This window comes from Chrysochloris asiatica, unplaced genomic scaffold, assembly GCF_000296735.1.
Source record: "Chrysochloris asiatica unplaced genomic scaffold, ChrAsi1.0 scaffold00339, whole genome shotgun sequence".
NCBI lineage: Eukaryota > Metazoa > Chordata > Mammalia > Afrosoricida > Chrysochloridae > Chrysochloris > Chrysochloris asiatica.
In genome coordinates, this window is record NW_006408857.1 from 2,598,382 (window position 1) to 2,619,365 (window position 20,984).

The 20,984-nt window shown below is 39.8% G+C and overlaps 1 protein-coding gene across 2 annotated transcripts in view; it reads left to right on the forward strand.

Annotated features, from left to right (window-relative positions):
• The window catches only part of ZFP91 (ZFP91 zinc finger protein), a 28,918-nt gene extending 8,177 nt beyond the window's left edge, over positions 1 to 20,741 (forward strand). The window contains exons 3-11 of one of the 2 annotated variants that reach the window (XM_006875766.1): positions 7,741 to 7,950; positions 8,322 to 8,358; positions 9,550 to 9,648; positions 10,191 to 10,325; positions 11,505 to 11,555; positions 12,181 to 12,259; positions 14,974 to 15,088; positions 19,510 to 19,609; positions 19,952 to 20,541. In XM_006875766.1, the coding sequence (XP_006875828.1) occupies positions 7,741 to 7,950; positions 8,322 to 8,358; positions 9,550 to 9,648; positions 10,191 to 10,325; positions 11,505 to 11,555; positions 12,181 to 12,259; positions 14,974 to 15,088; positions 19,510 to 19,609; positions 19,952 to 20,462 (1,337 nt within the window). In that variant the 3' untranslated portion in view covers positions 20,463 to 20,541. Of the gene's footprint in view, positions 1 to 7,740; positions 7,951 to 8,321; positions 8,359 to 9,546; positions 9,649 to 10,190; positions 10,326 to 11,504; positions 11,556 to 12,180; positions 12,260 to 14,973; positions 15,089 to 19,509; positions 19,610 to 19,951 lie in introns of both variants that reach the window. The other variant, XM_006875765.1, reaches the window with a different exon arrangement.
• Positions 20,742 to 20,984: the final 243 nt, after the last annotated feature.

Genomic DNA, 20,984 nt, shown 5'->3' on the forward strand with positions numbered 1-20,984 from the left:
CTCAAAAGAGGGAACAAATTTTTATAGTGAGAATCATTCCCACCTCCTCAGTACACAGGGTCAACAGGGATACGCACCTTAGACATTGGCTACCCAAAATGAGTGGGCTACAAAGGCACAAAGTGACTGACTTATAAGCTTTCAAGAGGGAGCCTAGTTACAGAGGGTACGAGGGAAGGCAGAATCTCCACTGAGTGATTTCCACCCTCTCTGGATGAGGCTGATGAAAGGAGTTGGGGATAAGACTCTTGTGGTACAGTAGTGAATAATTGTCATCAGGACTGACTGTGGGGGTTAGAAATGTAAAGGTAGACATTTTGTAACTAAGGGAGGGGAGTGGCTGACTTTGCAGTCTAGGAGCGGAGGTCCCTGGGACCATCAAGGGAGAAGATTGGAGTGTGGAATAGAAGCAGTGACACCAGAGATGGAGGCAGAGACATGGAGAGGTGGAGTGGCTGGGGACTCTAGACCCAGAGAGGGGCTGAGAGCTGACGGCTGGGGGGCAGGCTTGTGGGGTATGCTGTTTGGTTGTTTGATGATGCAGGGAGGGGATTGCAGTCATTGCAATGAAACAAAATACGATAGAATGAGTGTAAAGCGAATATTCTCCCATGTACTTTATCATATAATTCACAATAAAAACTTTAAAAAGTACATAAATATAAAGCAAGTTTAAAACCATGACTTTATGCCATGTAGTAGACCAATGACTGATTAGGAGCTAGTAACTTGAAGGCTTTCTACTCCCGTAAAGATTTACACCCTTGGAAACCCTGTACAGGGTTGCTATGGGTCAGAACCGACTCGACGGCACTTAACAACAACAACAACTTGAATTGGTGGCTGCTTTGTAAGTAAGGTAGGAGTGGTGGTACTGTAAGATAAGCACTGAATTGCTAACTGAAAAGTTGGTAGTTCGTACCCACGAACTGCTCAGGGAGAAAGATAAGACTTTTTGCTCCTGTCAAGATTTGCCGCCTTTGAAACCCTGTGTAGGGTTGGTTGCTCAGAGTCGGAATCGGCTCAGTGGCAGTGAATTTTAGTGATGATGTTTATAACAGCTAAAGAAATGGGCATTTTCAAACTCCTACCCCCGTTTCTTTATTAGCGAACCTAATGAAGCCCTTACAATTACTGTCTTTCTGTGGAATAATCTTTCATGCTTAGTCTGTTGAACTTTAACTGAAATAACTCACTGTCATTTTACAATTACAAGGTTTTTTCCCAAAACTGAATAGGTTTGGATATTTTTTTAGAGGCACAATTGCCCATTTTATTGATACTGAAAAGGTTTTGGTGGGATTGTTCACTTTTGCTTATTCCAAGTTTGAGATTGTATATATAATTCCTTGAGTTGAAGACCTTGGGCGGCAAAAAAAGCTTGCACACAGACACTGACATAAAGATGAGTGGTTTGAAACCAGCCAGCCACAGTCTGCTTCCGGTTAAGATCACAGCCAATAAAAGCTCATGGAAATAAGTTCTGCTCTGCACACGAGGTCACTATGACTGGATGATAGCAGGTTTGGTTTGGGGACTTTTCGAGTTGAAAAGAAAATACTTGGCCATGTTTAAACAAACAATATTGTATACACAAAACAACTTTCTACTACTCTGAAATTATTAAATTGTAAAGTGACATATTCCTTTTTCCAGCTGAAATAATAGTAAAGAAATATTGATATTGGTCCCTGTTTTGCTCATTTAACTTTGAATGTTACTGATGTTAAGTTCCCTTTGAGTTGGTTTCAATTCATAGTAACCCTGTACAGGGTAAGTTTGAACTAACAAACTTTTGGTTAACAGTCCAGTGCTTATCCTACAGCACCACACCAGGGCTCCATTTAACTCTCTATATAAAACATTTAATGTGTCTTTGCTAAAGTAGTGTTTATTCATTCTGCAAGTCATTGTTGAGTGTCCACTCTGTCCATCAGCATTCTAGGCACTGGATTATACTGGTAATCAGGGAAGTGCAATGAAGATGTTAAAACAAGCTAATAAAATGATTGATCAGGTGGGACTAAGTTTAGATAAGATGGCAAGGGAAGGCCTCTCTGAGGAGGTGATATTTGACTTGAGTCCTGAACAGTGATAATAAAACGGCTTTGCAGGTAGATGTCTGAGGAAGGAGCATTGGACACAGAAAACAGAAGAAGAAAGCTTACAACTTGAAAACTTGGTTTACCACCGTCAAAGAATTTATCTGTATCCTTGTGGAGCATCCACTTTTTAACTTAGCTTTCTGCTTTCATTCTGGTCTCTCTGTTTTGGACTAGGGTTACATTCATGCTAATGGAGTAAAGGAATAGTTGACCTAAATGTAATTATTAAGAGCCTCAGTGTGACGCAATACTTTAATTTTCATTTCTTCACTTTAAAACTTCTAACTAGACATATTAGCATGATGCAGCTAGTATTTTCTCACTAATCTGCTGGTACCTTTGTCATAAATAATTAAACCCACCCATCAAGATAAAAAAAGGAGATTCTATATAAGAGTTAGATAAATGTGGACAGTGTTTTTGAGTCATAAAAGGTAGATTATTTATCATAGGACTTCTCAAAGACTTTAATTTTGATTAATATGCAATGTGAATGCCAAAATATGCAGCAGGTACCTAACTTTGCTTAGATTTCCTCTCCCCCGCCCCCCAGTATATCTCATAAGTTTAGAGTTATGGGAAACATAACCTGATAATAACCCTGGATGCTTGAAATTTTAATTGTATTACACTTTGGCTTTCTTTTTATTCAGAATCATGTTATTATTTTTCAGGTATTTTTGTTATAGAGTAGTGATGTCTGGAAAAGATTGCCTAGACAGGAAATGAGTTCATAATAGCTCTGGGATTTTACTAAAACTATTTATGGCTTTGACTTTTCTCTAGTTATAATCGGAGCACTGGTGTGGCGCTGTGGGATAATGCACTGGAGCACAAGGTCGGTTTTGAACTGCAGGGTCAGTGGTTCAAACTCGCCAGCTGTTCCTCAGGAACACCCTATACAGGGTTACAATGAGTAGGAACTGACTCCACGGCACTTAACAGCAAAACAAGTTCTAGATTATGTCTCTAAGACTTTTCCTTCTTTTTAAAAGTCTTACTTGAAACAGTATTTTCCCCGCTCTGTTGAAATACTTTTGGTTATCTCTTATCCTCTTAAATCTGTCTGTTATATCATATTCATCTCTGCCAAGATCTTGTTGCAACATCAACACCTCATAACTTTAACTGTTTCAACTTTCCTTTACAGATATCTCATTTCCAGTATCATTAAACAATACTTGTATATGTTCTTGAAGATACAGAACCGGTACTCCCACCCTTTTTCCCCCCACTCACGTGAGGAAATCTAATTTTTGTAGTTGTTGCCATTCTTTACAAAGAAGACTATGTGAGAAGGCATTCAGAACATTGTCTTCACAATTCTTTCTTGAAAGATTCTGAGTCTCCTTAAAGATGACATGGTAAACCAGTTAAAATGAAGTCATATTTTTAAATAGAAAAGAGCTCTAGAAGGAAAAATAGATGAAAAGGATGCATATATACATTCAATCTTAACTCTCACATTGGCTCTCATTTTCAGCTGAAATGCTTTCCACAAATGAGCTGGTAATTTTCTAAAACTGGCTTAAGTACAAATAAATGAGCAAAAAAGAAAAGAGAACTCTTAACCTGACTTTTCTTAAAACTGCTAAGATTGGCTAATATACATACTGATTATGGAAAACAAAGTGAAGATAATTATAGAAATACAAAAACTAGATAGTTGGGGTTCAGAAACAGAAGTGTACAGTATTCATGCCACAGAGGGCTGAGAGTGCATTTTTGTTGTTAAGTGCTTTGGAGTAGATTCCAACCCATAGCGACCCTATACAGGTTTCCGAGGCTGTAAATCTTTATGGGAGCAGAAAGCCTCAAGTTTCTCTCATAGAACCACTGGTAGTACATTGTTGTTGTTGTTAAGTGCCGTCGAGTCGTTTCCAACCCATAGCAACCCTGTACAGGGTTTCCAAGGCCGTAAATCTTTATGGGAGCAGAACGCCTCATCTTTCTCCCGCGGAACAGCTGGTAGTTTCGAACTGCTGGCCTTAAGGTTCGCAGCCCGATTGGTAACCACTACGCTACCAGAGCTCCTTGGTAATACATTAGATAAGCATTTTATCTGGCCCTTTTCTTACCAGCTCTTTATCTTAAGGTAGCAGGAACTATACGTATTCTTTTCCTCAGTACCATGAGAGTGATCTACTTAGACATCCTTGTTCCATGTTGCTAATGCCCCAGATCCTTGAAACCATTTTTCTAATGCTTCAGACTTTGAGACCTATTACGATTCTTCCTCTTGTTCTAGTTTCCTGGAAGAAGAGAGACATGTCTAATTTATGATAGACCTAAGACGCCTTTCCCTAACGGAATCACTTAAAGAGCTATAGCAGCAAGTCCAGGTGGAAGAAACACAAAAGCAGCAGAAACCAAGGTCCTGAGTGGGGAAACCGTTATTTAGCCGATAAGAACCTGAAACCTGTAAAAGAGATGCAAGTGTACATGAAATGAAAGCTTAGCTAACCTCACGCTGAAATGAGCCTGAGTTGACAAAAAAGAATTGGCTCTGGCTTAATGCCCCTGGAGCCTTGAAGTTCAAGAATGGCCAAACTCCTAAATTAAAATTTCCGAGATCTAACTGCATCCAGGAGTCCTGGTGTGGTGCTGTGGATTAATGCACCAGACTGCAAAGCCATTTGAACTGCAAGGTCGGTGGTTCAAGCTCACCAACTGCTCCTCAGAAACCCTATACCAGGGTCGCTATGGGTCAGAACTGACTCGACGGCACTTAACAACAACAACTGCATCCAGGTAAAGGTCCCATTAGCTTCAGTTCAGTTAATTCTCCTAAAGAGCACTGTGGTCATGCCTTCTACCTGCCAACCTTGTTAAACTGCCTGTTTCTTCCAATTGTATCCTCACTTGTTTACAGAATTTGTACATAACTTTGCCTCTTTACTGTGTCCCTCCGTAGAGTCTTCCCAAAAACTTAGTGACTTTAAAATAGAAAGATGTTATTATTGGTTGGTTCATTCCTACATCTTTGGTCTTCAATTCAGGCTTCTTCATATCATGCTTGCCGTAGAACAACATTCAGAAAGACTGAAGGCACAAGGCATTGGCAGTGTCAGATTTGCAGTGTTGAAGTCAAAAGGTTTATGGGTTGAAAAACAAAACAAAACAAACCCCCACTGCCATCCACTCACTTCCTGCTGTGACAACTCTATAGGACAGAGGAGAACTCCTTAGGGTTTGCCAAACTGTCAGTCTTTATGGGGACTGACAACTTCATCTTTCTCCCAAGGAGTGCCGACTGGTGGGGTTTCGTTTACAGCTTTGCACCACACAACTAGAACTCCTTAGCGTATGAGTTGGGTACATGGATTTTCTTCTTCAGTGGGAGGAGCTGGAGTACTACTGGTGGAGTGATTGTAGGCTAAGCACTGCGACTGCTAACTGAAAAGTTGGTGGTTCAAAGCCACCAGTAGGTTCTTCAGAAACCCTGTATACAGTTGTATCTTTCTGTTCTTGATTTCACTGATCTACATGATTATCAGGAATCGTGATTTCTGTATTGAGCACTGTACAGTATAAAATCTGTTCAATCTAGTGTTGACTTGTAGGGAAGGGTACAGAGCAAAGAGAGAAGGACGTGGAACTTCCATGATTGAAGTTTCAGGAATTGTCACAGGGTACCTCTGTTATAGGGCATTGGCTTTTTGTCCCAGTTTGCACTCAGTTGCTAAAAGTTGGTGGTTCACATCAACCCCATGGCTCCACAGAAGAAAGGTCTGACAATCCAAGAAAACTCCATGTAATAGTTGTATAACATACGGCGTCATGAGACAGACTAGCTTTGGATTGAAGAGGTATCTTGTTTTGTGGAAGGAACTGTTGGTGTAGGATATGACTCTTAACATGTCATCCACTGGTATTGCAGTGTGTTAAGTGCTTGACTGCTAATTAAAGGTTGGTAGCTTGAACCCACCAGCCCGTGTGCAGGAGAAAAGAAAGACCTGGTAGTTTGCTGAAGTGCACACTCATAGAGAAACTAAAATACTACAGCAGAGTTTCAAGTTCGCCAGGGGATGCTTTTGAGGTGAATTAAAATTCATGGTGTAAGCCCTAAGTAAAACCTTCTGAATACAGTCAAGGGAGGAAGACATTCCTATTATAGAATTCTTCTTACAGCAATACCCTGTTGCATTCTTTGGTGGTTAATGCATCTAGATCCAAGGCTTCTTTTTCCATGCCTCTGTAGGTCCAGTCATCTTATTTACTAATTAGGTTTTGTGTTCCTGTTTTGTTTTATGTTAGAACTAAAGGTAAGAATTCCTGAATTGAATCACTGGATATATTTCACCTACTTATGGTTGCAGTTTTAGTAGATTGAGCCATATAAAATTATTTTGTAGCACGATGTATTTAGAGAAAGAATAGCAAAGATTTATGTAATTTTTTTTACACCTTTTTTCCCGTTATTTTAGTAGAAAACCTGTTTGTTTCTATCCCTGAATAATTATGAAAGTTTTCGTTGACTGTTGACATTAGTAAATATATTGTTACTTCCTCGAGTCAGTTCTGACTCATAGCAACCCTTGTATAGGGCTTTCAAGGAGTGGCTTTTGGGTTTGAACCACTAGCCTCTTTGTTAGCAGTCCAGTGCTTATTCTTCAGCAACTCACCAGGACTCCAGTAAGCTTGAGGGTAAGTCAAAAATTATCCACAGTGCAGGTAAATTAAAACTCCCATCCACCTCTACAACTGATGACAATTTTGAGTGTGCATTTGAAGTGATTGTGTCAAATAGACGAGTGACTGGATTATGTGGCAGATCATTTGCAAATCATCCATGGCTCTGCGTAGGACTTGAGTTTTGAAAAGTTTGTGTGATATGTGTACCGAAACACAGCTCACAGAAGAGCATAAACAGAAGTGATTGGACATCTGCAAACAAAAGTTGCATTTGAAGGGAGGTAAATAATTGCTTAGAAAAACATCGTTAAGACGAATTTATCACTACAAGTCTGAGAGTAAGCGATAGTATGGAATGGAACCAGCCTCAATAGCCCACCAAGAAAAAGTTCAAAAGTCATTCACCAGCTGGAAAATTGATGCTTTACAGTTTTCTGGGATTCTCAAGGGCCATTATTGAAACACTACCAGGAAAAAGGTTTAATAATCAACAGTGTTTGTTACAATAAGATGCTCACTGAAGAGCTGAAGCAAAATTTCAGATTAAATGCAGAGAACTGCTATCCAAGGGTGTTGTGATCTTGCATGACATTGCACTTCCACACACCTCTGCCCACACTCTTGGCATCTGCAAAAACTTTATTTTAAGGTGTTAAAGCACACTCCCTGTAGTCCTGATCTTGCTCCATCGGGACTTAGATCTGTTTGGTCCTCTGAAAGCAAGCTCTTCACCTTTGATGAAGAAATGAAGGCAGTGGTGCATTCGTAACTCACAGTTCAGCCTAAAAACATTTCAAATAAGGGAATATGAAAACTTGTTTACAAACGGACAAAAAAAAATGTAAAAGCAAGGAGATTCTGTCAAAAACGATACATTTGTGTCTTCTAAAAGTGGATGAAAGTAAATTCTACAGCCAGAGTGTGGACAATTTGGCTCACCTTCATATATAGAGATTGGTTAAGTATAAACTAAACATGAGTGCTGTGTATTTTCATCTAGGTCCCAAGGAGGAGAAAGAGGAAGAAGAAGATTCTACCCTCCCTCAGGACATCTCCATTTCAACGCGGCCTACCCGGGGCTGGCGCAGTAGTAGCAGGACAGCTGCCTCTCGCCATCAAGACACAGAGAACACCCGAAGTTCTAGGTCCAAGACAGGTTCATTGCAGCTCATCTGCAAGTCCGAACCAAACACAGACCCGCTTGATTATGGTAGAGTAAAAATAGTGCATGGATACCAATAACCTGCTGGTTTGTTTTTTTGTTTTTTGTTTTTAAGTTTTTATTGTGAATTGAGTGATGGTTTACATGGGAGAACATTGGTTTTACACTCATCGTTTCATTGCAATGATTACAATCTAACCTGTAATGTTGAGCAGGTAAAGTAATGTATTCTTGTATTTAGTGTAGTGGTCTAGAATGGGTTTTGCTTGGTTTAGAGGTTTTTGGACAGTTGTAGATAGTCTTAAGTCTCATTTATATAACCCAGGTAGTGATTTGGTTTCACTCTCCGGTGCAAAGACAAAATATTAATCCCTAAGGATGGAGACTTTAAAATTAATATTTTTGTTTATTTTATTCAGATGTTGCAGAAGAGCATCAGTCTCTGGGTGGCATTAGGTAAGAAATCTTACAGTTCATATTTAAACGTGTGGAGCCATAAAGCATAGTCATATTAAACGATAAAGAAGTGTGTTCCCCACGTGAAAGAATCTTGAGCTATAACAGATTAACCTGTTCTTGTGGTTGTTAAGTGCCATCGAATCAGTTCAAACTCATAGCAACCCCGTGTAGGGTTTCTGAGGAGCAACTGGTGGGTTTGAACTGCCGACCTTGTGGTTCATAGTCCAGTGCTGATCCTATAGCGCCACACCAGGAGTCTACCTTTGTTGTTAAGTGCGGTCAAGTCAGTTCTGAGTACTAGCACCCTGTATATAGGGTTTTTGAGGAGCAGCTGGTGAGCTTCAACTGCCAACCTTGCGGTTCAGACTGACCTGGCAATCTAGTGCATTAACCCACAGTGCCACACCAGAACTCTACAAATCTGCCTTGCTCTTAGCTGATTCAATTTTAGTTTTCAGTTTAGATTCAACCCTAAACCTTGATGAAAACTTCCATCATGTACTCTTCGTTCATGCAGAAACATGTTTTATACCCCGTATGTTCTGGCTTTTTCCTTGTAGAACGCTAATGTGAAATGTGAGAGTTTGCATTGCTTTGAAATTTAATCAGTATCTTCTGTGATAAATAATTTTTGTCTGTTGATGGATCTTTTTTGATACAGTAGAATCTTAGACATAGTGCTGTCAAGTTAGTATTTAACTTTTAGTGTTAATAAGTAATCATCGTTGCTCATAACTTTAGACATATTATCAGCTAGGACCAGCCCCTGGAGAAGGACATCATGCTGGGTAAAGTGGAGGGTCCATGAAAAAGAGGAAGACCCCCAACAAGATGAATTAGTACAGTGGCAGCTGCAGTCAGTTCAAGCTTAACGATTGTGAGGATGGAGTAAGAGTGGGCAGTGTTTCGTTCTGTTGTGCTTAAGGTCACTCTTGAGTCTGAACTGACTTGATGGCATCTAATAACAACCTTTAGTGAAGTGACAACATACCTAGGATCTGTGTTTTTTGGTTCCAATTATAATTTAGATTAAAGCTGCTAGATTGCAGTCCAGCTAGATCAGAATGATGAAAATCCTGTGGCCTACTGTGATTCTGGATACCACTTTATAAGTAAGTTACTAAATAAAATCCTGTTAGATGTGACTGTCACAGCTAGAATCTCTCATCTGTTTGCTCCGTTTAGTAGTGAAGAGGAAGAGGAGGAAGAAGAGATGTTAATCAGTGAAGAGGAAATACCATTCAAAGATGACCCAAGAGATGAGACCTACAAACCCCACTTAGAAAGGCAAGTCTCAAATATGTAATGTCTCTGGCAAGCCAGTGAAAATTGAGTCAGTAAGCATTGTTGCATGTGTTTATTACATCTTGTGGCCTCACTCATGGGTATAGACTTAATTTTAAATGAGCTATGCATCTGTTTTACAGATCTAATGTGATCTGATCCATTAATACCTACTCAACAGTTCTCTCCTACTTACAGAATATCATTTTGTTTGTAGCCAAATCATGGTGCTTGCATGTCTTATCTTAAAGCATCATGAACTGCCTGAATACTTAGAATTTTTTACTTATTCTCTTGTTTCTCTTTACAGCCGTGGTGAATTGATTCTCAGGCATGTTTTGCCTGGGGGTCATCCATGGGCGTTATTATATATCGTTACTATATGTATGTTTGGAATAATTAGCACGCCATTACAGTTTTTGAGCTGAGGATAATTTATAGTAAGTCAGAGATACTTGTATCCCTAAGCTTTATCTTGTGACTATAGTTTTCCTTGAGAAGGTCTTTTGCTTTATACCAAACCTGGAATGTATTTGTGCTTTCAGAGAAACCCCAAAGCCACGGAGAAGATCAGGGAAGGTCAAAGAAGAAAAAGAGAAGAAAGAAATTAAAGTGGAAGTAGAGGTAGAAGTGAAGGAAGAAGAAAATGAAATTAGGGAGGATGAGGAGCCTCCTAGAAAGTGAGTAGACAATTAATGCTTTTTTTAAATGAATGGCGATGGAGCAGAGACTTTGAAGCTATTGAGGGAAAAGATAATGGCAGTTTGGGGAAGTGTGGTGATATATGTACATCCTTGAAAGTACTTATTATACTTGAAAAATTTGGCTTCAAGCAGTTGAGACTCTTAAGGAACCTGAAAAGTAACATTTTAAATCTAAGCAATGCATGTTGTATTCTGTTAAGTCATGTCTGACTCATCGGGACTATAGAACTTCCCTACAGGATTTCCAAGGCTCTAATGTCCTGCTGTGGCACTGGACTGTAAAGTCAGTTTGAACCTCAAGCTCACCAGCCGCTCCTCAGAAACCCTATACAGGGTCGCTATGGGTTGGACCAAACTCAACGGCATATAACAACGTTTATGAAAGCAAACTGCCAGATTGTTTTCCCCACGAAGCAGCTGGTGGGTTTAAACCACCAACCTTTTTGGTTAGCAGTGAGCGTTTAGCCATTTTGTCTCCAAATGCGCAGGGAAGACACTGGCTATAGGGATGCAAGGATAAGAGACTACAAGAAAAAGTGTGGCAAATGGGGATCCTCAAAGGAATAGTAAGGTACAGCAAATGATGTGCTAGTCTTAGGTCAAAACTTTCTGATTGGCAACCATTAATGGTTGCAGAAATAAGATTTAAGTGTATTTCTGGTTCTGTTGAAAGCACAGTATAGTTTATATTTTTGAGGTTTTAAATAGTAGATTTTTCTGTTTTCTGTTTGACTAAATTTAGGCATTAGACCTTTCAGTGTAACAATTCTTGAGGTGTGTCCAAATCTTCCATGTATTGCCTAGTCTATAAAGCATATTTCGCATGCACTTCAGGCGTCCTGGTTTGGCACTGTGGGAAAAACACTGATGGTTCAAGGCTACCAAACCACTTTTTGGAAACCCTATACAAGGTCACTGAGTCAGATGATTTCTGTCACTTAGCAACTGCAACAGGCTGATCTGAAAGTGAAACTACTTCAGAGTGAAGTGTTTGCCTGCTTTGCCAAATGTTTCTTTGGCTCTAGGTATTCTGGGATAGCCTTCATATATACCACCTGTACTTAGATCTTGATTGTGTCTTTAGCCATACTTCACTCTGTAAGCTTCAGTCTGGAGTATGTGGACATATTTTGTTACTTTGTTTTTTACTTACAGGAGAGGAAGAAGGCGAAAAGACGACAAAAGTCCCCGGTTACCCAAAAGGAGGTGAGTAACTTAATACTGTTTTGTGCCCTCTTTGTGGTGCTAATTCTGAAGTAATAATCTTGTGAGGGATGGCTATTGAAAAGGTTCACAAAAGCGATTTCATTAATGCCTTGACTCAAGCTTGTACATTTTCATGTCCATTGTAGAATCATGAGGTTTCCAAACATTTTAATACTTCGTCTTTGCTTTTTCGAGGTTTGCTAGTAGGAGCCCTGGTGGCATGTTGGTTAAGCGCTCGATTGCTAACCAGTAGATCACATTGAACCCACCAGCTTACTCCATGGGAGAAAGACGAGGCGGTCTGCTTCTGTCCATTTGTAGTCTTGGGAACCCTGAGCCTGGGGAGTGGGAGGGGGAGCTGTCCTCTGTCCTCTGTCCATAGGGTGTCTCTTATTTGAAATTTATCTTGATGGCTGAGACTCCTTTTTAATTCATTTGTGTTTTTATGTTTACGTGTTTTTAATCCTACCAATCATTTGGTAATTTTAACAAATTCTCTAAAGTAAAGTGTTGAAATTCTTCATAGTTTGGAATAGCTATTCCCTATACTGCAGTTGTAGTTAAAGGTCACTGTTCCAGTCACCACCTTTCCATTGCTAACTTTTCTTATTCATTTTAATAATAGAAAAAAGCCTCCGATTCAGTATGTCCGTTGTGAGATGGAAGGATGTGGAACTGTGCTTGCGCACCCACGCTATCTGCAGGTTAGTGATGGCATTGGACTAGGCAGCCTTTCAGGGTTATTTTATTACTAGTTTCCATACTTCATCATACTAGAAATTTGTGGGCTTGACGTAGGCCCTGTGGTTTTTTATAAGAACACAGGTGAAAGAGGTGTAAAGGAAGTTTTTCTTTCAAGATGCAGTCACTTCAGTCATATTAGAAGTGACTTAGAAATCAAGGCCCAAATTGATGACTTCCTTGGACTCTTGGAAAATCCCAGTGAGGCTTAAATCCTTCTAGTAAGCTAGGTGATGCTCGGAAGAGATCACCAAGACTCTGTGAGAGATTTTATTAATGTGTATTAGAAAAAAGGTAAAATTGGCAAGTCAGACCAATGATTTTTGGACACTATTTGCTGTCAGATGCCAGCAAATCAGTTCCAACTCATATTGACCCTTTGTACAGTAGAATAAAACACCTATTTAGAAAGAATAAAATATATTTTTTGTTGTTTTAAGTGAATAAAGGTACAGTCTACATCTGGGTCTGGCAAAAACCATGAAGGTGATACAGTGATTATTAAAGTTTCAAAGAAGTGAAATAGGAACAGTAATCCATGGTGTTAAAGGAAGAAGACCAAGCTGCATTGGCAAGAAACAAAGCTCCAGGAATTGATGATAGCAACTGAAATGTTTCAACAGGCAGATGAAGCACTAGAAGCACTCACTAGTCTATAACAAATTTGAAAGACAGATTCTTGGCCAACCAACTGGAAATGATCCATATGTATTTCTTTCCTTACCAGAAAAAAAAGGTAACACATCAGAAAGAATGTGGGAAGTTATCAAGCAATATCATTAATGTCACTCAAGTAAAGTTTTGCTGAAGATCATTCAAACATGATTGCAACAGTAGTACATCAACAGGGAGCTGCCAGAAATTCCAGCTAGATTCAGAAGAGAATGTACCATTGTTGATGTCAGCTGGATCTTGGCTGAAAGCAGAGAATACCAGAAAGATGTTTACTTGTGTTTAATAAAACAGAAGTATTTTATTAACTATGTAAAGGCATTCATCTGTGTAACTTGTTACAAAATGTAAGATAACATTCTGAAGAATGGGAATTCCAGAACACGTAATTGTGCTCATGTGGGACTTGTTCATAGATTAAGAGCCAGTCCTTAGAACAAAACAAAGGGACGGGACACTGAATAGTGTAAAAATCAGGAAAGGTGTGTATTAGGTTTGTGTTGTTTAACCGTGCTTAATCTGTGTGCTGAGTGAATAATCCAAGAAGCTGGGCTATATGAAGAAGAAATGTGGCCTCCGGATGGAAGAAGGCTCAGTAACAACCTGTGATACACAGGTGATACAATCTTGCTGGCTGAAAATCTTGAGGACTTTGAAGCACTTAACTGATAAAGATCAAAGACTACAACATTTCATAATAGAATCATGTAAAGAAAACAAAAATCCTTGCAACGACCAGTTTTACATCACGATAAAATGAAACTTTTGAAGTCGTAAAGCATTTATTTGTTGTTGGATCCACAGTCAATGCTCATGACAACAGCAGTGGAAAAATCAGACGACATGTCATTGGGTGAGTCTGCTGCAAAGAACTTCTTTAATATGATAAAGAGCAAAAATACCAATGCCTGACCCAAGAACCAAGGGTTTATAACATTTCCAATCGCCTCACATGCATGTGAATAAGGAGCCCCGGAGAAGAATTGACCCCTTTCTTTGAATTTTGATGCTGGTGAAGAACAAATCTGTTTTGGAAGAAATACAGCTAAAATGTTCCTTAGAAGCTAAAATGGTGAGACTTAAACTCTCATACTTTGGATATGTTATCAGAACAGACCAGTCCTTGGAGAAGGACATCTGCTTGTTAACTGAAACAGATGAAGACCTTCAATGAGGTTGACTGATACAGAGGCAGCAACAGAGGGCTGAAACTTAACAATTGTGAGGATGGCGCAGGGCTGGGCAGTGTATGCGTAGGGTCACTATGTCGCTATGATAGCGCCTAAGAATAACAATAAAGTTCAGGAAGTCCTTGATTTTTAGTTCACCTACAATAACAACCGGAGACTAGAGTTTGTCTTTTGTATTCTGATTTTGTTAAAATAATGATCCTTTTACTTTGTGTCAGCTAAACATGGTACAACATATGATCTCTGGATCACCACAAAAACACAATGAGATAGTGTTTTTACCCCCATTTCAGAAATGAGAATTAAAGCTTAAAACTGTTTCTAAGTACAACCTCAAGATTTTTATGCTTAGGAATGGCCGACCAAGATTAGAAGGTTGTTGTTTTAGGTGCTATCAAGTCGGTTGTGACTCAGCAACCCTGTATAGGGTTCTGGTGGATTTGAACTGCTGACCTATGGTTCACAATCCAGTGATGATCCTACAGAACCACACCAGTAGTCCTAGATTGGAATGTTGTCGTTGTTGAGTGCTGTTAAGTCAGTTCCAACTCAGAGCAACCCCCGGTATAGGGTTTCCAAGGAGTGGCTGGTGAGCTTCAGTTCAAACCGACCGTGTAGTCCAGCGCTCTAACCCACAGTGCCACCCCAGGACTCCATATGATATTATCAGAGTCTGTATTCTTAATCAAAATACACTGCCTTCCTAACATAATATAAGATGTTTGCTTTTCCTTTTGCAGTTTTGATTCTGCAAACAAAAGAACTTTCAGGAAATCTTAATTTTTAACCCTTTTCACTTTCTTTTACTGTTTTAGCACCACATTAAATATCAGCATTTGCTGAAGAAAAAATATGTATGTCCTCATCCCTCCTGTGGACGACTCTTCAGGCTCCAGAAGCAACTTTTACGGCATGCCAAACATCATACAGGTACGTTTTAAGGATAGAAAGTTTATCTCAAACATGTGGATGCACTGTAGTGAAGGTGTGCAGGTTGCTATTTAGTTGAGATTTGTTTTTTTAAATAATTATTCATAAAAGACTTTGCAGCCAAATGTGGGAGAAAAGTAGGAAAATAGAATAGAAAATTTTCAAAGGATGAACACTTGGGCTTTTGAACATTGTAACTTTTGACTCCTTTGAGAACTTAAATGACCTGTACAATGATGCTTTATTTAGCACATAATCTGTGTCAGCAGTGGGCTACACACGTTACATATGTTAGGACTATTCAACCCCTGCAACACCACAGAATTTGCTTCTAGTAATCTTGTTTTGCAGCTAACAAGCCGGAGACTTGGCAATGTTAAGTAATGGTCACACAGCGAGCTTTTAGCAAAACTAGCATTTTCGAATTCTGCTTTTGGTTGTACTTGTAGTAATAACTGTTATGTACTAAAAGTGGAGAAGAGGTGGGGAGAGTAATCCTCTTTTGCCTAGGTGGCAGGGTTGCATGTAGTATGTGATAACCTCTAAATAGTGCCTGCCACATCTTGTTGTTGTTAGGTGCCATTGAGTCAGCACCGACTCATAGCAACTTTATGCACAGCAGAACGACACACTGCCTGATCCAGGGCCAACCTCACTACTGTAGCCACGCTTGAGTCCATCGATACTGTCACTTGGCCAATCCATCTCACTGGGGGTCTTCCTTTTCTTTTCTGACCCTCCCCCTTACCAAACATGATATCCTTCTCCAGCGACTGATCCCTCCTGATAATATGTCCGAAGTATGAGAGACAAAGTTTGGCCATCTTGGCCTCCAAGGAGCACTCTGGCTGCACTTCTTCCAACACAGATCTGTTAGTTCTATGGGCAGCCCATGGCACTTTCAGTATTCTCCTCCAACACCATAACTCAAAAGCATCAATTCTTCTACAGTCTTCCTTATTCACTGTACAGCTTTCGCATGCATTTGAGGTTACTGAAATACCATGGCTTGGGTTAGGCACACCTTAGTCCTCAAGCTGACAGACACCTTTGCTCTTCAACACTTTAAAAAGGTCTTGTGCAACAGATTTGCCTAGTGCAATATGTCCTTTGATTTCTTGACTGCTGCTTCCTTGAGTGTTGATAGTTGATCCAAGAAGAATAAAGTCCTTTACAACTTCAATCTTATCTCCGTTGATAAATTGTTGTTTATTGGTCCAGTGGTGAGGATTTTTTTCTTTACGTTGAGATGCAATCCATACGGAAGGCTGTGCTCTTTGATCTTCATCAGTAAGTATTTTAGGTCCTTTTCACTTTCAGCAAACAAGGTAGTATCATTGGTATATCGCAGGTTGTTAATGAGTCTTCCTCTAATCCTGATGCCACGTTTTTCTTCATGTAATCCAACTTCTTGGATTATTTGCTCAGCATACAGGTTGAATAAGTATGGTGAAAGAATACAAATCATTCAGTGTTCCCATGTTCTATTCGAACAACTGCCTTTTGGTCCAGGTAGAGATTCTTCATGAGCACAATTAAGTGTTCCGGAATACTCATACTTCGCAATGCTGTCCATAGCTTGTCATGATCCACACAATAATAGAAAGAAAGCCTTTGCATAGTCAATAAAGCATAGGTAAACATCTTTCTGATATTCTCTGCTTTCAGCCAAGATCCATCGGACATCAGCAATGATATCCCTCGATCCACGGCCTCTTCTGAATCCAGCTTGAACTTCTGGAAGTTCTCTGTCAATGTATGCTTGCAGCCTTTTCTGTATTTAGTAAAACTTGACTCGCATGGGATATCAAAGAGATTGTCCAATGAATTGCCACATTCCGTTGGGTCCCATCTCTTTGGAATGGGCACAAATACAGATCTCTTCCAATCAGTCGGCCAGATAGTGGTCTTCCAAATTTCTTGGCAAAGATGAGTGAGTGCCTTCTGTGCCACCTCAACTTTCTTGAAAGATTTAAATTTTTATTTCATCAATTCCTGGTGCCTTGTTCTTTGCCAATTTTTTCAGTGTACTTTGGACTTCCTCCTTTAGTATCATTGGCTCTTGATCATATGCTATCTCTTGAAACGGTTGAACATCAACCATTTCCTTTTGGTACAGTGACTTTGTATATTCCTTCCATCTTCTCTTGATGCTTTGTGCATCATTCAATAATTTGCCCAGAGAATCTTTCAATAATAAAAGTTGAGGCTTGAATTTTATCTTCAGTTCCCCCAGCTTAAGAAATGCTGAGCGTGTTCTTCCTTTTTGGTTTTCTGATTCCAGATCTTTGCACATTTTGTTGTAATATTTAGCTTTTATCTTCTCGAGCTGATCTTTGAAATTTTCTGTTCATCTTTGTACTTCCTCATTTCTTCCATACGCTTTTAGCATCTCTACACTGGAGAGCAATTTCAGTCTCTTATGACATCCATTTTGACCTTTTCCTTCTTTCTTGTCTTCTCAGTGACTTTGCTTTCTTCATGTATGATGTTCTTGATGTCATCCCACAACTCTTCTGGTCTTCGGTCTTTAGTGTTTAATGTATCAAATCTGTTCTTCAGATGCTCTCTAAATTCAGGTGGGATATATTCAGAGTCATTATTTTGGCTCTCGTGGACTTGCTTTCATTCTCTTCAGCTTCAGTTTGAATTTGCATATGAATAATTGATGGTTTGTTCCACAGGCTGCCCCTGGCCTGGTTTTGACTAATGATATGGATGGAGCTTTTCCATCATTTCTTTCCTCCGATGTAGTCAATTTGATTTCTGTGCATTCTATCTGGTGAGGTCCATGTGTATAGTTGTCTCTTATGCTGTCTAAAGAAGGTATTTGAAATGAACAAATCATTGATTCTGCAGAATTCTATCATGCGTTCTCCAGCATCATTTCTATCACCGAAACCATATTTTCCAACTACTGATCCTTCCTCTTTGCTCCCAACTTTGGCGTTTCAATCACCAGTAATGATCAATACATCTTGATTGCATGTTTGATCAATTTCAGATTGAAGAAGTTGGTAGAATTCTTCTATTTCATACTCACTGGCTTTAGTGGTTGGTGCATAAATTTGAACAATAGTGGTATTAACTGGGCTTCCCTGTAGGCACATGGATATTATCCTATCACTTACAGCATTGTACCTCATGACTGATCTGGATATGTTCTTTTTGACGATGAATGCAACACCATTCCTCTTCAACTTGTCATTCCCAGCATAGTGAATCATGTGGTTGTCAGATTCAAAATGGCGACTACCAGTCCATTTCAGCTCAGTAATGCTTAAGATATCTATGTTTATGCGTTCCATTTCATTTTTGACAACTTCCAATTTTCCCAGATTCATACTTTGTACATTCCATGTTCCGATTTTCAGTGGATGTTTACAGCTGCTTCTCTTCATTTTGAGTTGTGGCCCATCAGCAAATAAAGGTCCCATGGGCTTTACTCCATTTGCGTCATCACGGTCAACTGTACTTTGAGGAGGCAGCTCTTTCCCAGTTGCATTTTGAGTACCTTCCAACCTGAGGGGCTCATTTTCCGGCACTGTATCTGACAGTGTTTCTCTGCTATTTATAAGGATTTCAGTGACTAAATATTCGGAAATAGTTCGTCACTCTTTCTTGGTAGTCTTTGTTTGGAAGCTCAGCTGAAACCTGTGCACCATGGGTGACCCTGCTGGTATTTAAAATACGGGTGGCATAGCTTTCAGAATCACAGCAACTCACAAGCCACCACAGTATGACAAACTGCTATGACAAGTGGGACAGCTACTGTTACTGAAATCATCAAGGCTAGTCGTTATAATGTTCTTGTATACTCCTGTAAGAATTGGTGACAAAAACAGAGAGAAACTGTCTTTGAAAATACATGTCATAGAATGGTTTTAAATGCCACTTGTTTATAGCCACTGACAATCTCAGTGCAGTACATGTATTCTTTGCATTGCTTACTATGTGTCACATAGGCCCCTCCCAGGTTTGCTGGTCTAGCTATTGCTGGAAAAGTGACCTGACCTGAGAAATCAGGTACGAAGAGTTGTCATAAGGGTCATGTTGTACAATACTTAACACACAGTATTCCATATGTGCAGCAGTAAGATCCCCATGTGACTCTTGAGTACATTTCAAGTTTGACAGAAACGACTCTTTTCCCACATTTGGCTTCTACATCTTTGAAAAGAGGATGGGATTAAATTGAATATTATTCACCTTTTAACTTAAGGTTTTTCTGTTAGTTTTAGTAATTTTAAGTGAAAGAAAGTATAGTGGACACATTCCCTCAACAAATATGTACTTGAGCCCCTTTTCTTCAGTGACGTTCAGTCTAAATTTACCTACCTGACCGTTTACTTATTAACTAGAAAAAATACTAAGACGATTTCTAAATAAACTCCTAATAACCGCATTGTGTTTCTTCTTAGATCAAAGGGATTACATCTGTGAATATTGTGCTCGGGCCTTCAAGAGTTCGCATAATCTGGCAGTGCACCGGATGATTCACACTGGCGAGAAGCCATTACAGTGAGTGTTTATTTACCACTGACCGTCAGGGGAAGAAGAGGATAGGACTTGTTTGACATTTTGTGCCTGTACAAATATTTCAGTTGTCACCACTGTTGGATTTTACCAAATTAAAAAGTAGATATCAATTGAGAGAGATCTTCTTTCCTTTGTTTACCAAGCAAGCAGAAGGAAAGCAGTCGGTTAATTTTTCTTCAAAGTAGTTTTTTTCTAATTCTTAACAAGCTATATAGGTTACTGGTTATTGCTTACATATTCGTATCTGAGCTCTAAAATATCACCAAATAAGAGTTCTTTTGGTTTCCCTGTTTGATTCACCATTTCTTCTTCTACACTTGTTAGATGTGAGATCTGTGGATTTACTTGTCGGCAAAAGGCATCCCTGAATTGGCACATGAAGAAGCATGACGCAGACTCCTTCTACCAGTTCTCTTGTAATATCTGTGGCAAAAAATTTGAGAAGAAAGACAGCGTGGTGGCGCACAAAGCAAAAAGCCATCCTGAGGTGCTGATTGCAGAAGCTCTGGCTGCCAATGCAGGCGCTCTCATCACCAGCACTGATATCTTGGGCACTAACCCAGAGACCCTCACACAGCCGGCAGATGGGCAGGCTCTTCCTCTTCTCCCTGAGCCCTTGGGAAACTCCCCCTCTGGAGAGTGCCTGCTGCTCGATGCCGAAGGGATGTCCAAGTCTTACTGCAGTGGAACGGAACGGGTGAGCCTCATGGCCGATGGGAAGATCTTTGTGGGAAGTGGCAGCACTGGGGGCACTGAAGGGCTGGTCATGAACTCGGATCTCCTCGGTGCTACCACAGAGGTTCTCATTGAAGATTCAGACTCGACTGGACCTTAGTGGGAGGGAAGACTTTGTATTTAAAGAGAAAAAGGACAAAAAAACAAACAAACAAAAAACTTAAGCATTTAAAATCTAGTAAAATAACTGAAGGGCCTGTTCTTTTTCCATTGTGGATCACAGCACATAAAAATACCCATCCCTATTCTCCTTGTCCCCTTTATAAAATTTAATGCTGCATTTACCAGAAAGGTGGACAAAAAAAAGTTCTTACAATACATCAAGTTATCCTCATCCTCGGTTCCAGCCAGGCAGATTTCCTGCAGATCTCTTCCAACCTGTAACCTGTGCTTTGGATCAGCTTCTAACTTATAGTATATTCCTGCCCTCTAAATCCCTTTTCCTCCTTCACCACTGCACTGTGGTTCTGGCTTGACAATGCAGCACATGTATCCTCAAAGTATCTTATCATTCTAATCTCCGGAGGCTGGCAGCTTGACTTGGCACTTTAGGGCCCGCTAGCAGGATGAGTTGTTCAAACAGCACATATCTTTCACCCCCTTCTCCTGCTTTTCCCACTGG